The 14,391-nt window shown below is 38.1% G+C and overlaps 1 protein-coding gene across 3 annotated transcripts in view; it reads right to left on the minus strand.

The window, feature by feature from the left end:
• PARG (poly(ADP-ribose) glycohydrolase) overlaps positions 1 to 14,391 on the minus strand; it is a 116,563-nt gene that overhangs the window by 75,288 nt on the left and 26,884 nt on the right. The window contains exon 8 of one of the 3 annotated variants that reach the window (XM_024739049.1): positions 6,321 to 6,371. The exons of the other annotated variants lie outside the window; for them this stretch is intronic. Within the exon in view, the coding sequence (XP_024594817.1) occupies positions 6,321 to 6,371 (51 nt within the window). The remainder of the gene's footprint in view (positions 1 to 6,320; positions 6,372 to 14,391) is intronic. 3 annotated transcript variants of the gene reach the window in all.

Raw genomic sequence — 14,391 nt, forward strand, 5'->3', positions numbered from 1 at the left:
ATCTTTCCTTGACTCTCCCAAGCTTCTGGTGCCTACGGGCAATCCTTGGAATTCCTTGGCTTTCAGAAGCTTTCAAATAGTGGCTACTATTATGGTGATGATGCATATTGTACCCTCTGCCTTGTTTAACCTTTTACTACAGTTAAACCACTAATTATGTGTCAAGACTAAGTTCACATCTCCTTGTGAAGCCTCCCTTGACTTTCCTAATTCCTTCTTCCTCATGTGACCCTATAGTCACATGCACATACCTGTAGTACAGCACTTATTATGGTTTATTATAATTATTTATTTACATGTTCTTCTCCTCTCCTTCTCTAATCTGTGACACTGCAAAAGCAAGGATTGTATTTTATACATCTTGTATTCTAGTACCAAGCATAATATTTAGTACTGGTTATAATTTGCTGAATAGAGTTGATGAAAATTTTTAAATTACATTTTATCCTGCAAGCATCCCTGCAAAACAGAAAGTAGAAGGACATCTGGAGAAACTGAAGCTCAAAGAATGTAAAGCCAATTTCCCACATTCAAACTTAATGGCCATACATCGGGACTAGATGCCAGGACTTTTCTTCCCAGGTTCACAAGGAAGGGTATTTTAGAGAACGGATCACTTGGCCAAGAAACTGGAATGGAATGATAAGGATAATTCGAACTCTGTTTACCTTACAGAGTTATGAATGCTCAGCCATAACCATGTTTTATGAATTCTAAAGCCCCATATATAAATGCAAAGTATTATTATCTACTGGGCCAGTAATTTATGCCCTTTCTGGAGCCTCCTCTTTCTTTCAACACCCCCATGTCAATTAACTGCCAGTCCTACTGACTGATCCAGCGGCGTCACATATTCATTACGTCCTCTTAATCACTACTAAACTACCCTGACTCAGCCCCTCATCCAGTCTCACCAAGATTACTACAGTAATCTAACTGTTGCCCTGCCGCTAGCCCACCTTCAGTTTTAGCCCAAGTACACCCTGGTGTGTCCCTGTTCCACCTGAAAGCTTTCAATGGCTTTTCCTTGCCTTTTCAGTACAGTACAAATCCTTCAATTAATAATCAAGCTACCTGGCCCTAGATGCTTATCTAGTCTTACTTAGGGCTCTCTCTGTCTCTCAAACTACCTTCTGTGCATTTTACATACTAGACATTTCAGCAATTTACTCTTCTCTAGCTCCTACCTGTGCTTCCACAAATACAATCTGTGCTACGCCTGGAATATCTTTCCTACTCTAAAACTTACCTAATCTTTTAATGTCTTACTCAAACAATACACTGCTTCAAAGTCTATCTAAATGGACGCACCAACTAGAAGGTAACTCTTCCTCTTATAATTTAATTGTCTGTTTTTTCACAAGACACTTAAGACTTCCTGCTTTATGTTGTAGTTATTTATGGACATGCATTCTAGAGTTTACTAGAAGTTCCTTTCATACAAGATTGACATTGATTCACTATGCTAAAACATACTCAAATGTAATGTTCTCAATAAAAATATTTGTTAAATTAACTGACACTTTCTACCACAGCTAGGTAATTTTACCAAGCTCTCCCTCTTCCTTCTCTCTACTGCCTATCAGAATCTCCCTCAAGAGGTTTTTTTTTTTTTTTTTTTTAGTAAATTAAACTGCATATGAACTGAGTTTTCTATAATACACCTAAAAAACTTACTGGAACTACCTCCAGAGTTTCCCAAGTTCGAGAGACAGGTTCATATTACAAAGATTAAAAAGAAAGAACATAAGTCAGAATTATTAAGATCTTTCAGACCCACCTCTTCTTCAGACATGTTTTTAGACTACAAAAATTAAACATTAGAGGAAAAAAATAATTATAGCACTAAGTTATGTAAGGATAAAAAAATCAACTGGAGAAGGTGAATGTTTCTAACATTTACTTGTGCACAATTCAGGCTGACACTTTGAAGAGAAGAATGTGACAGCTTACAAGAAAACAAACTCACTCATTCCCCTTAATTTCTGAAAGCTCATGCAAGTCTGACAAGCCAACCACAGGGTGATCTCTCATGTGTATCACCCATGACAATTATGGCTTTAATAAAAATGTTCTCCAAATTTTAATAAAGTCCAATTGGTTTTCAGGAAATAGCCAGTCTAATATTTTCATATTTAAGAAGGCACATTTCACAAATTAGTGAACTAATTTCTGGACTTAAATAAGACTTCCAAAAATTTTATATTATGGCAACAAAAGAGGTACAAAATGAATATGGTGGCGAGGCAAGGTGATGTGCTGAGAAGCCACCCTGTCTCTCTATTGTCCCTTGGTTTGGTTTTCTCTTCAAATAGCTATTAAGAGCTTCCTAAGTAATTTTCAAAATGCTATGACTCAAACCTGAGAAGCACTGATGAAGATCACAACTCACTAGAAGCACTTGAAATGATCTGTTTTAAGGATAATACAAAAGATCCTTTGAAGTATTTGTCCTGTAACTTACACTAGAAATAATCTGTATTTGTCATTAAATTAACAGTTGTTTAATATGGGATAAATCAGGTTGCTATACACTTACTTTTTCTCCCCATCAATGGGCGCCAGCAGGAGTAAAAGAGTGCCAAGCATTAGAATCTCCTTTTATTCTTTTCTTCCCCCGCCCAGGGGAATGAAGGATTTATTATTACTTGCAGCAAGTAAGGAGAACATTGGGATCTTTCCCAAAGCAGTGTCTCTAGAATCAAAGAGATTCTTAACCTCCAATCCCATAGCCAAACTCTTATTAGCCAGTAAAGGGAAGAGGAAGTAACGATGAAGTGAGAAAGAGCCCTTCGGCAGGTTACCTCAACTCCACTTCCACTCTCCCAATCCTTGTTCTGTTTCTCAGGACAGAACTATGAACTAGTTTCTCACTTCAGGAAACAAGCCATTAGTGGCTTAAAATTCACAGACTTTTGTAGATGGGTGTGGAAATTTCACCATCATATACTCCAAAACCCAAATAAGTGACAACTAATTTTGGAACACAAACACTTTAGGAAGAATACCATCATCCAGTTCTTGAAACAAAATATGCCTCTAATCAAAACCAGTCACACTATTTCCTATACAAATTTCATTAGATTAAACATGAAGAACAAAATTGTGTAGGTTTATGACACATGAAGGAAGCTCTTCTCTAAACAGTAATCATTATCTTTTTCATGCTAATAATAAAACGCACAAATTATTTTTGCCTTAGAAGGATAAAACATAATAACACACCCTTATTATCCTCTGTCTCCTAGAAGAATTTACTTCTCAATACCGTCATGGTAAATGATTATTCTTTAGGGAATGATCTCAGACTAGCACAAGATGCTCTGATAGGTCTTTCTCATCTCTCACTCCTATTACTGTATGACTACATGGCCATAACCATCAATCACTCTAGCAAACAGCACCAAACCACAATGCTATTACACACAAGCCAACAGATATTTTCAATACCATATAGTCAGACTATTATCCATCTTTTATAGACAGGCAATCAAACTCAGCATGACAAGATTTCAGAGAAATAGCTAATGGTTAATGGAAGTTTTCTTGTCCTGGAAGCAAAATGGACTTAATTTGTCTGAGAAATATAAGTGAACAATAACTTCATTCTTTTACTATAGTTAACAGTTTTAAATTTAATAAAAATATTTTTGGGGCATCCCTGGTGGCACAGTGGTTGAGAGCCCGCCTGCTGATGCAGGGGACGCGGGTTCGTGCCCCGGTCTGGGAGGATCCCACATGCCACGGAGCGGCTGGGCCCGTGAGCCATGGCCGCTGAGCCTGCGCGTCCGGAGCCTGTGCTCCGCAAGGCCGCAACAGTGAGAGGCCCGCGTACTGCAAAAAAAAAAAAAAATTTGAACTGTAAGAAATACTTTAAAATTACTTATTTTTACTTTTACCTAATTTTTAAGATAGTTCAATGACAGCTTCTCGCACTCACACCACTAGGAAAGTAATTTGCCATGCGAATCAAGTAATGTGCATACCTACATATTATAACACTTAATTCTTAATTTAATTCTTAAATTATCCAGTATGAATAGTCAATATTATAGTCCAAACTTCACTCTTATTAATAAGGCTGAAACAAACATATTTCCCAAAAGGTTTGAGGGCACCCCCTGGTGGCAGACTTTTGGGAGGGGGAAAAAAAACCCACAAATACCATTAAATGAAAATATCTTTTTAAGAAATTGACCAAGTTCTACTCAGCAACTCAATTATTACAGGTAACATCCAATCTAGAAAAAATTCAAAATGTGATCAAAGAATGTTGGGAAATCTCTGAAGTTCCCTGTGAGGAGATCTGACCAGTACCAGCTCCTAGGTAGCAAGACTAGCAAGATATCAGATGCAGAAGAAACCTTAGAGATGATCTCATCCAGGGCAGAACAGAACTTTCTACACTGTCCAAGACGGTAGCCACCAGCCACATGTGTTGACTGAGCATGTGAAATGTGGCCTGTGTGACTGAGCAGCTGCATTTCAAATTTTATTTCATTTTAATTAATTTCCATGTAAATAGCCACATATCGCTATTGGCTTCTTGTTTGGACAACACAAATCTAGTCCTACTCTTTACTCCACTCCAATGAAATAGAAATAGTCTCCAGAGCAATCCAAGGAAGAGCCAAAGGTTCCCAGACACATGTACAGCTGGATGGTGCAAATACATATAATTGGACCTGCACCATTTTGTTTGGGGATTCTTAAATGCACCTAATTTTATTCCATTGCATTGGATTACTTTTTGGTAACTGCAATTCATTTGAAAATACAGATGAGTTTGAAAATGGTAAAATATCCCTTTTGAAATAATTTTTGGCTTTATAGCCTATAAAAACTGAAGACATGTGACGACTGGTACACCAGTTAGCTACATCAAATAAAACGGATTACGAGCTCAGGTTCAATTTATCATCTGGGGCATTCATTCTTTTCTCACATAGAGAAAATAAAAAGGTAAACGAGCCCCTGAACTGTGAATTAGCTAAGCTCAGAAATCCAAGACAGAGAACAGCCCAATTGATCCAGCCTCTACTTTATACTTAACTCAAGTTAGGCTTATCGTTAGTAGTATGTTGACATTTAGTTCAAGCACGTATTGAGTGTCCACTTTGCCCAGGATGTCATATTGAGCACTGTGAGGAATAAACACAGTGCTCAATATGCGCACTGTGTTTAAATAAATAAAGGTAAACAGCGCAAAGCGAGGTCTCTGTCCTCCAGAAAATTTTTAGGGTAAAAATGCCATATAAACAGACATAAGGGTCATGTGTACACGCCTCATCTTTTCTCTCTACCAACTGCCAATCTCAAATGGTCAACTGTCACTTTACACAAATAATTCCTAAATCTTTCAGTAAGAGGCTGTGGCTTAAGACCCACATTTCTGTGTGCTGATCTACTCTCCTTAAGTATACTGAAGTTAGTTCAAGAAACACTTACTGAGCACCAGCCATAAGCTAGAAAACACTAAGATGCCCTGGAGAGGTTCAGCCTCATGAAGGATGCAGACATTTTATAGAAAGATCATGCATTATGTGGCAAGCGCATGGAGGCAGGCACAGGTACTACTGTGAGCACAGAGTGGAGTCTTTAGTAGAGGCTGGGAGGACAGAAAAGAGTTCCCAGAGGAGATAAAGACTGAGCTAAGTCTGGAAGGATGGATTAAGAACAAGCCAACAGCATGCCAGAGAACCTTTAGGAATTCAGTCATTAGAATATCAGTTATGGAGAAGCTCAGTATCAAGTGATGCTGGAGAAATGGGTAGAGGCAAGGCCAGGGAATACCATAAACATCATCCAACAGAACTGAAAATAGATGAGGTGCCACATAGGGTTTGAAGATATATGCTTCAGATAGCTCACTGTGGGTGAGGAGCATGAAGGATGGATTTGAAGGGAGCGCCACTGAACATGGGGGTCAGCTGGATGACTGCTGCAATATACCATCTGAGTCATGATGACAGCATGGATTAGACAAGTATAACAGAAATAGAGGTGAGCCTCAAGAAGTGTTTAGGAAGTAAATTTATTATGTCTTAATATAAGAAGCTGACAGAGAGAAGGAGCTTAAGATAAAGATTTGAGTGTGCCCAGCATTAAGTGGTATTTAAAGCTCTTGGCACTATGTTAAGTGCCAAGGAGTAACTAGATTTAAAAGGTAGGCTACAGTTGACCCTTGAACAACACAGGAGGTAGAGGCACAGACCCTCCGCACAGCCGAAAACCTGCATATAATTTATACTTGGCCCTGTGTATCCACGGTTCCCCCATATCCATGGTTCTGGAATAGTACCTGTCCCTCAACTTTTTACCTTGCCTGAAGGAGTTTTTCCTCTCGGCAGTTCTTCCTTCTCAAGTAGAACCTGTTAGAATGAAGAGGAGGAGCTGTTATTCTCCTCAGCCCCCACCGCTAACTCCTTCAGATTCTACCAACTGTTGATCGCGCAGCACTGTAGTACTTACTATTGAAAAAAACACACGTATCAGTGACCCACGCAGTTCAAACCCATGTTGTTCAAGGGTCAAATGTGCAGGTACCAGGCTGGGCAGGAAAAGATAGGAAGGCAGGAAAAGGCCAATAGATTACAACTGTTTTGCAAGGTGTGTTCCATGGGACATTACCTACGAGGGAAATCATACGCCGTTACATAGAAGGAGGCTTTGTTTATAAATAAGTTTGGGGAAAATGTTTAGTTAACCAAAACTAAGCAGATTTCTTCACTATAAGACTCCTCAGAACTATTCCCAGTAGGAGGACATAACGTGTAGCAAACTAACTTGACCATTCAACCCTTTATTTAAAAGTATTAGAACAACACAACCTGGAAAACAGTGGCCCAAAAGAAAAGGGATGGAAGCAGTAGCCTTAAAAACAGCAAGTGCTATAGGAATAAGTGAGTAGAAAACTAGGAGGCTATGGTAGGAAAGAAATGCAGAGTTAATGATGTTAGAGAAGGAACTGGCCCAGGGCATAACCAGATCCAATTTGTGATCATAGGTTAATACAGTAGAGAGTCTCACATATAGGTCTGAGTCAGACTAGTTCATAGGTCATCAACATGATTATCAACTGAACAAAGGCTATTGGACATTGGTAGGTACCCTCCCTAAGTCAGTGCTTTTAATGATGCCAGATCTAAGGCCATAGGCCACTAAAGCCGCCTTTTTTTAAGAGGATTTTTCCCAGGCTCCGCTTCTTTCTACTTATAATTCAAATCTTTGACCTTTTCAGGCCTCCCTAGATTTAGTTAATTGGTTTCTAGGACAATTCTGTCCCTTAACTGAATCATTTCCAGCTGACCTAATGTTTGGGCAGTATGTTTGACTGACTCGGTTCCTCTCTAGGTGCTAAGTCAAAGGCTAGCTCTGATGGCATGCACCACAGGGCACAGATAAGAGGAGACACACCTCAGCCCAGCTCTACAGGTATCAGCCTGGGTTTTCACAGATCTAGGTCATGGCCAAACAATTCAACAATGGACACGAATCAGCAGTGGGGGCTGAGGAGAAAAACAACTCCTCCTCTTCATTCCAGCAAGTTCTACTTGAGAAGGAAAAACTGCCAATAGGAAAAGCTCCTTTAGCCAAGGTAAAAAGTTGAGGAACAGGCACTCTTCAAGGAGAGGTTTGAGAAAGATGGTACAGTAGAGCAGTTCTCAAACTTTCACATCTATCGGAATTAGCTAGGGGATTGTTAAAGCAAAGATGGCTGGGCCTCACCCCCAGAGAGTTTCTAATTTGCAAGGTTCAGGGTAGGGCAGGAGAATTTACATTTCTAACAAGTTCCCAGGTGATGCTGCTGGATCAGGGACCAAACCTCGAGAACCACTGCAGAAGAGCAGGGTTACCTGATCTAGGCACTACTGACCTTTTGGGTTGCATAATTCTTTGTCACCACGAGTGTCATCCTGTTCATCATAGGATGTTTAGTGGCATCCATGCCCTCTACCCACCAGAAGCCAGTAGCACCTCTCCCCCAGTTGTGAGAATCTAAAATGTCTCCAGACCTTGCCAAAGGTCCCCTGGGAAGCAGAATAACTCACGGATGAGAACTACCACAACAGATTATAGTCGTTAAGAGCTAAGACTCTGGAGTGAGTGGCACCTGGGTTGAAATCCTGGCTTCATCACTTGAACAAACTACTTAAACTCTCTAAGCCTTGAATTTTTAGTTGTTTATTTGTAAAATACAATGTCTACATAATGGGGTATTTGTGAGAATCAAATGGGATAAAATATACTGCTTACACTGTACTTAGTACATAGTAAAGATGTCAATAATAAGCACCACCACTGTCTCTACCACAGATAACCAAGTAGGATGTCGCATCAAACACTGAGCAGGTTATCTACAAGGTGAACTTTGTAGAAGGGGTAAGTCCAGGAGGAGACAGGGTTAAGCCTGGAATGGATAAGGGTTTGCATGTGACGTGAAGATAAAATGGTCTGCAGCTTAAGCAGTCGGCCAGGGAAAAGGAAAGGGTTAAAAAAGGAGCCAAAAGTCAACCATGGGGAAAGAGGCTATTTATACGGCTGCTCAACCCAGTGTGCTGTGACAGTAAGTACTTTTAAATTCCACTCCCAATGGAAGAAGATGCTCTGGTTCTATAGATAGAATGTTTTGTCCCCCCAAAATTCGTATGCTGAAACCTATTCCTCCAATGTGGTAGTATTTGGAGGTGGGACCTTGGGGTGATTAGGTCATGAAGGTGAGGCCATCTTAAATGGGATTTAGTGCCCTTATAAAAGAGACCTCAGAGAGCTTTCTTGCTCCTTCCACCTTGTGAGGACCCAGCAAGAAGACAGCCATCTATGAATCAGGAAGCAGGTCCTCACCAGACACTGAATCTGCCAACACCTTGATCTTGAACTTGCCAGTGTCCAGAACTGTGAGAAATAAATCAACCACCCAGTCTATTCTGTTAAAACAGCCTGAATGGATTAAGACACCTTGTTTATATCTAAGCTGGGCTTCCCAGGGCTAAGGCAGATTAGACCAATAGCATAGCTTGGGAGTGCATTTGAAAATATTCTATATTTCACTATGCTGGAAATGGTTCTTCTTGCAGAAAATGTTTTTGTAGTGCTTTTCATGTAATCAAAGAGCAACGGAGGCAACAAGGTACTATGCCACGCGGCTTACTAAAAACTTCTTTAACACTGTAAAGAATAATTGCTCTGACAGCTTAGAATCTGACTGCCCCGTGCAGTTAATCATTACTTGTCATTACCATAGCAATAAATCATGGATGAGTATTTTTCACAATGAGCACCAAAAGTAAAATGTGGAAAGAGCTATTGGCTCAGTCCTCTAAGATGCAGCCACCACTCGGCTACCATGGCACTAATGGTGTACCACTCCCTGCATCACGAGGACAATGGACCTATTCAATGGACCTATTTAGTCTTTACTACCGAGTTTACTGCACTGCTTATACAGGCTACACATGAAAACAGTATATAAATTTGAAAAACAGATTTATATTGTTTTTATTTCCTCTTACTATTTTTATCTTCAGGTAATATATACTACGAAAATCCTTCTAGTGTTAAATATGAGATCTTACATGTGGATAAAAGTGTTACGAGGAGCTTAACCAAAAGGAATACAGAATTTATTTTTAATGACTAGGAGCATAAGATGAGTAAATAATCTGAGAAGTAATCTAACAGGATTTATAAATCAAGGCATGGTGTCAAATTGCATTAAAAAAAAAGAAAACAGCTCAGAGCTAGTTGACAGAGATATAAATCACAGGAGAGATTACAACATGAAATTATTATCACCCCTCCAACAGAGTAGATTTCTAGATAATGAAATCAATGACACAGCAACATTTAAAAGTAACGGCTTCCATAGCTATTTGAACAGAGTAGGTAGGGTTGGAGTTACAGGACATTAATGTACTAGATTAATTTCATTATTAGAATACAGGAGGAATTCTACTAAATAAATTTTCACTTTTGGATGTCTATAATTTCCATCCTCCTTGTCCTCCACACACATAAATACAACACAGTGTTTCACAAACACATAATAACAACTCTAATTTCATCAATGATCTAGTGCATAGAGGGCTCAACTGAGACTAATTATCCATTATACCTCAGCAAGTTTATAAAGCAAGGTGCCTAGTTCCAATTGGAGCAATTAATTCTATGAGAGGTGCACTATTTAAAATAAATCATGAATGAGACCCTCAACATATGCTCCAACCCAAAGGATACATTAACCAAACCAAGGAGGAAGTCCACATATTTCACACAAATATAAAATTTAATATTTTGCTGACTCTGATTAGCTTTCTTTTGGCTCCTGCAGTTCTCATGAATTAAATCAAGTCAAGCTGTAAAAGCAATGCAGACCTTATTGATTCTAGAGACTGTGAGTCACTAAGGGAAGAAGTCCAAAAAGGTTAAATTTCCACTGAACTCCAAATCAGAGGTTCGAAAGCTAGAGGAATAAAGACATTAGCTGTAGTCTTGTGAAACATTCAAGGCTGCTTTCATTTGATTAGGAATTTGCTACAGGCTCTTTATGACAAAACTAACAAGGATACTTTAAATCGTTTAAGTTTTGAAGAAAGGTCCAGAAATAGATTCGTTATGAAGAATTCCACTTGGAACTGGAAGCTAGGGAGTAATGTGTTTATATACATTCAGAAACTTAACTTCTGCACTATTAAAAAAAAAAAAAGGCTATTGTGAAAGCCCACAATTTTTACTGGTTATTGGTTAATGACATTTGTTCTGATTTGAAACAGTGGTTAACAACATGTTGCCTTACCTCAGCTTTTCCAAAACTAGTCTAAAAAACACTAATGTTCCATGAAACATTTATAGAGATTGTGGTGATGGGGGGTGGGGTGGGGGTAGGGGTAAGGGAATGGAGAGAGAAAAAAGAAAAAAATCCTCTAATATTTTTGTTCTAAAATTTTTTTCTTATATATATGTGTGTATACATATTTTTTGGCTGTGTTGGGTCTTCGTTACTGCACATGGGCTTTCTCTAGTTGCTGCAAGCAGGAGCTACTCTTCATTGTGGTATGCGGGTTTCTTCTTCTGTGGTGCACGAGGACTTCAGTAGCTGTGGCACGTGGCTCAGTAGTTGTGGCTTGCCTGCTCTAGAGCGCAGGCTCAGTAGTTGTGGCGCACAGGCTTAGTTGCTCCGCGGCATGTGGGATCTTCCCGGACCAGGGACCGAACCCGTGTCCCCTACATTGGCAGGCAGATTCTTAACCACTGTGGTTAAGAGCACCTAGAGTCTGCACACCTAGAGCCTGTGCTCCGCAACAAGAGAAGCTACTGCAGTGAGAAGCCAGTGCACTGCAGCAAAGAGTAGCCCCCGCTTGCCTCAACTAGAGAAAAGCCCAGATACAGCAACGAAGACCTAGTGCAGCCAAAAAGAAAATAAAATAAATTTAAAAAATATTTTAACATACAAAAAAGTACTAAGTACATTCGATATAGTTATTATTAGATAAGCTGCCCATAATACTATGGCACGCACCGGAAAGCCAGGAAGTCTGAAAGACACCACTTACCTATGAATGCACATACGACGCCCAAGTGATGCATAAACATACAACTATTGCATTTTATGCTACTTAATGACAGGTGACTTACACTATGATTTTTGCCTAATAATTTCAATATATTATACTTTAACTTTTTATCCCATAATAAAGATATAAGTCAAAACAATTCCATCTAGCCATTACTTTATATATGTGAGATAACTTTCTCGGTAATCCATTTTAATACAAGCTTATATTTGTTTTCCCTGAGTTTCTATTGTTGTTCTGTCAATAATGATAATTTTTAAGGTTTCTCATGGTCACATGAGTTCAAAAATGTCATTTTAGTTAAACATGGCTATAACAGCACACGTCTCAATTTTTGGGACAAAGAATTCTGATATACCTGTTTGTTAAATGTAAAACTACACAAAAAGAACTCTGAAGGAAAAGATGACTTAGGCATAATAGTTTGCTCCACTTAGTGCACATCCTTCAAAACTCAATACGACACCTATTTACCTTTTAAAATTAAGTAGTACATAAGCAAGAATGCAAGTTCATTATTGATAGATTTACACATCCTCATTTACAGGAAAAGAGGCTTTACACAACCTTTCTCTGACAAGTCATAGGACACGAGCAGACAGGACAATACATACTCAATATTTTAATAACTACAGCAAAGGCAAGAGATGCACAATTACCGAGTTGCCATAAAGAATTTACTGTGTACGTATGACCTGAGGTAAAAACTTCATGCTGTATTTATTAAAAAAAAAAATAGTGGCTTCCAAAGAGGAATATATTTCTAGCCTAACCACAACAATAAAACCTTTGCACTTTAAAGTTTAAACTTTTCCATTTTTTTATTTTAAATGACCTCCCATTCCTGTATTCCTATCTCTCACTCTCCACTTTTAGCAATCACAGATGTAAAAATAAAACAACAACAAAATACCTGATTTTGGTATTTATGGAAGCCTTTATGCATAAACTAACTAACATAAGTGAGGAAATAAGAGACCTACTCATTCCTATCTTTTCTATTCCAGACATAAAACTAAACATGGAAAGGAAGATGAAATAGTCACCAAAAACCTTAGGCTTCCTTTCAACAACTATTCCATTTACTGAAAAAGTTCACTATACAAACCAATTTTAGAATTTAAAGTTCTTTATTTTGAATTGACAATTACATTTATTGTGAAATATATGTTCAAAAAGTACACAAAATATATATGGATGGCCTAATGAATAATTATAAGGCAAACATCCATTTTTTAACTAGCATCCAAGTCCAGAAATAGAAGCCAGGATCACAGAAACAGAAGTAACCGCTCTTAACATACGCCATCCCTACACCCCTCTTCCATCACTATGGCCATAATGTGCTATGTAAATTTCACAAGTTAATTCACTGAGAATGAAAAGAAATAGTGCCACAGTTGTTGTAAGAGGGAAGTATTTAAAATATGTCTAAAATGTATTAATAGAGAAACTTTCTTAATATATAGGACATTCTGTTAAACTTTCCTGTGAAAAATGTCAGCAGTAAGTATATCGATTCAGTTAGAATACGAATTATAGAAGTGTTTGAATTTAATTTTGTGGAACACCACCCAGGAGGGCCATAAAACACAGATTATTTGTTCCTAGCACTTCCAACAGCTGGCAGGGAGGAAAACTAATATTAGCATTCAAGATGCAAAAAACACTAAATAACGGCCATTTCAACTCAGTAGCACCTAAATATTTAACTATGAATTACAAAATAACAGGTTGATTTCTGTGATCTTTGCTGGTCTCTGAAAAAATTTTTTAAAAAGCTTAGGCAGTACTCCTTGCTTTTATCCTAAATAAGGATGCTCAAAGGATTACCAGGATTCTGGGTCTCTTACTTCTTGCTCTCAATACTAGCATTTAGGTAATGACTGTAACATGGAACCACACTAAATGTTGATATTAACACCTCCTGTTCTAAAGTAGTATGGGTTACAAAACCTATTACTCACAGAACCAGCCAAAGCAAGGTTTTAAGGAGATAAATGTTAACAGCCCCAAAATCAACTTAACTGTAAAATATTAAAATTGATATGATGTTAAATTTAAACTTCATTTTTTTCTTTAGCAAAACAAGTTACTCAGAGCTGGGTGTGACATTTAAGTAAAGAATTCCCAAATACTGTTAAATAAGCAACATTTAAGAGCCCTTTTAAAAGAAGCATTCTTACTCCAAAATGTGGACACAGACAATGCAAAGCAAATAGAATTCACTTATAATTTAAAACCTAGCCAAACAACTGCTTCCCTTGCACTAAAGATCTGTTTTTACTCCTCCAATCCCACCACATATGTATCTAATACTTACTTCTCAATAACTCCTGTAATCCTGGGCAAAGTCATCCCTGTGGGCTGTGACATGGTAAAGTTCTATATTAATACCTTTGGAGGTTTGAAGGACAGAAAAACACACAACTGTATTAAATATCCAAGGTCTACTGTTAAGTACATTGACAATGCTCAAACAACAGACAGTCACAGGGACAAACACTCTTAAATCTCTAGACATGCTTTACACAAAGAGACTTCCTTAAATCTCTAACACTGGAATGGCTAAGCAAATGACGTATCATTTGATGGAATATTATGCAACCATTAAGACTAACAATGATAAAGCTACGTAACACAGCTTTGTAATATATCATAAAATATTTTAAATATACTTTTATATCTAGATATAACTATAAAAAATAGAGAGAGAGAGACAAAAACTTGAAGAAAACAATAAGAAATGAATATTTGGTACAATTGTGAGGACTCCCCCAACCCTCCCGTATGTTTACAAAGTAAATAAAAATCAGAA

The sequence above is a fragment of the Neophocaena asiaeorientalis genome, unplaced genomic scaffold (assembly GCF_003031525.2).
Source record: "Neophocaena asiaeorientalis asiaeorientalis breed wild unplaced genomic scaffold, Neophocaena_asiaeorientalis_V1.1 scaffold202, whole genome shotgun sequence".
Taxonomy (NCBI): Eukaryota; Metazoa; Chordata; class Mammalia; order Artiodactyla; family Phocoenidae; genus Neophocaena; species Neophocaena asiaeorientalis.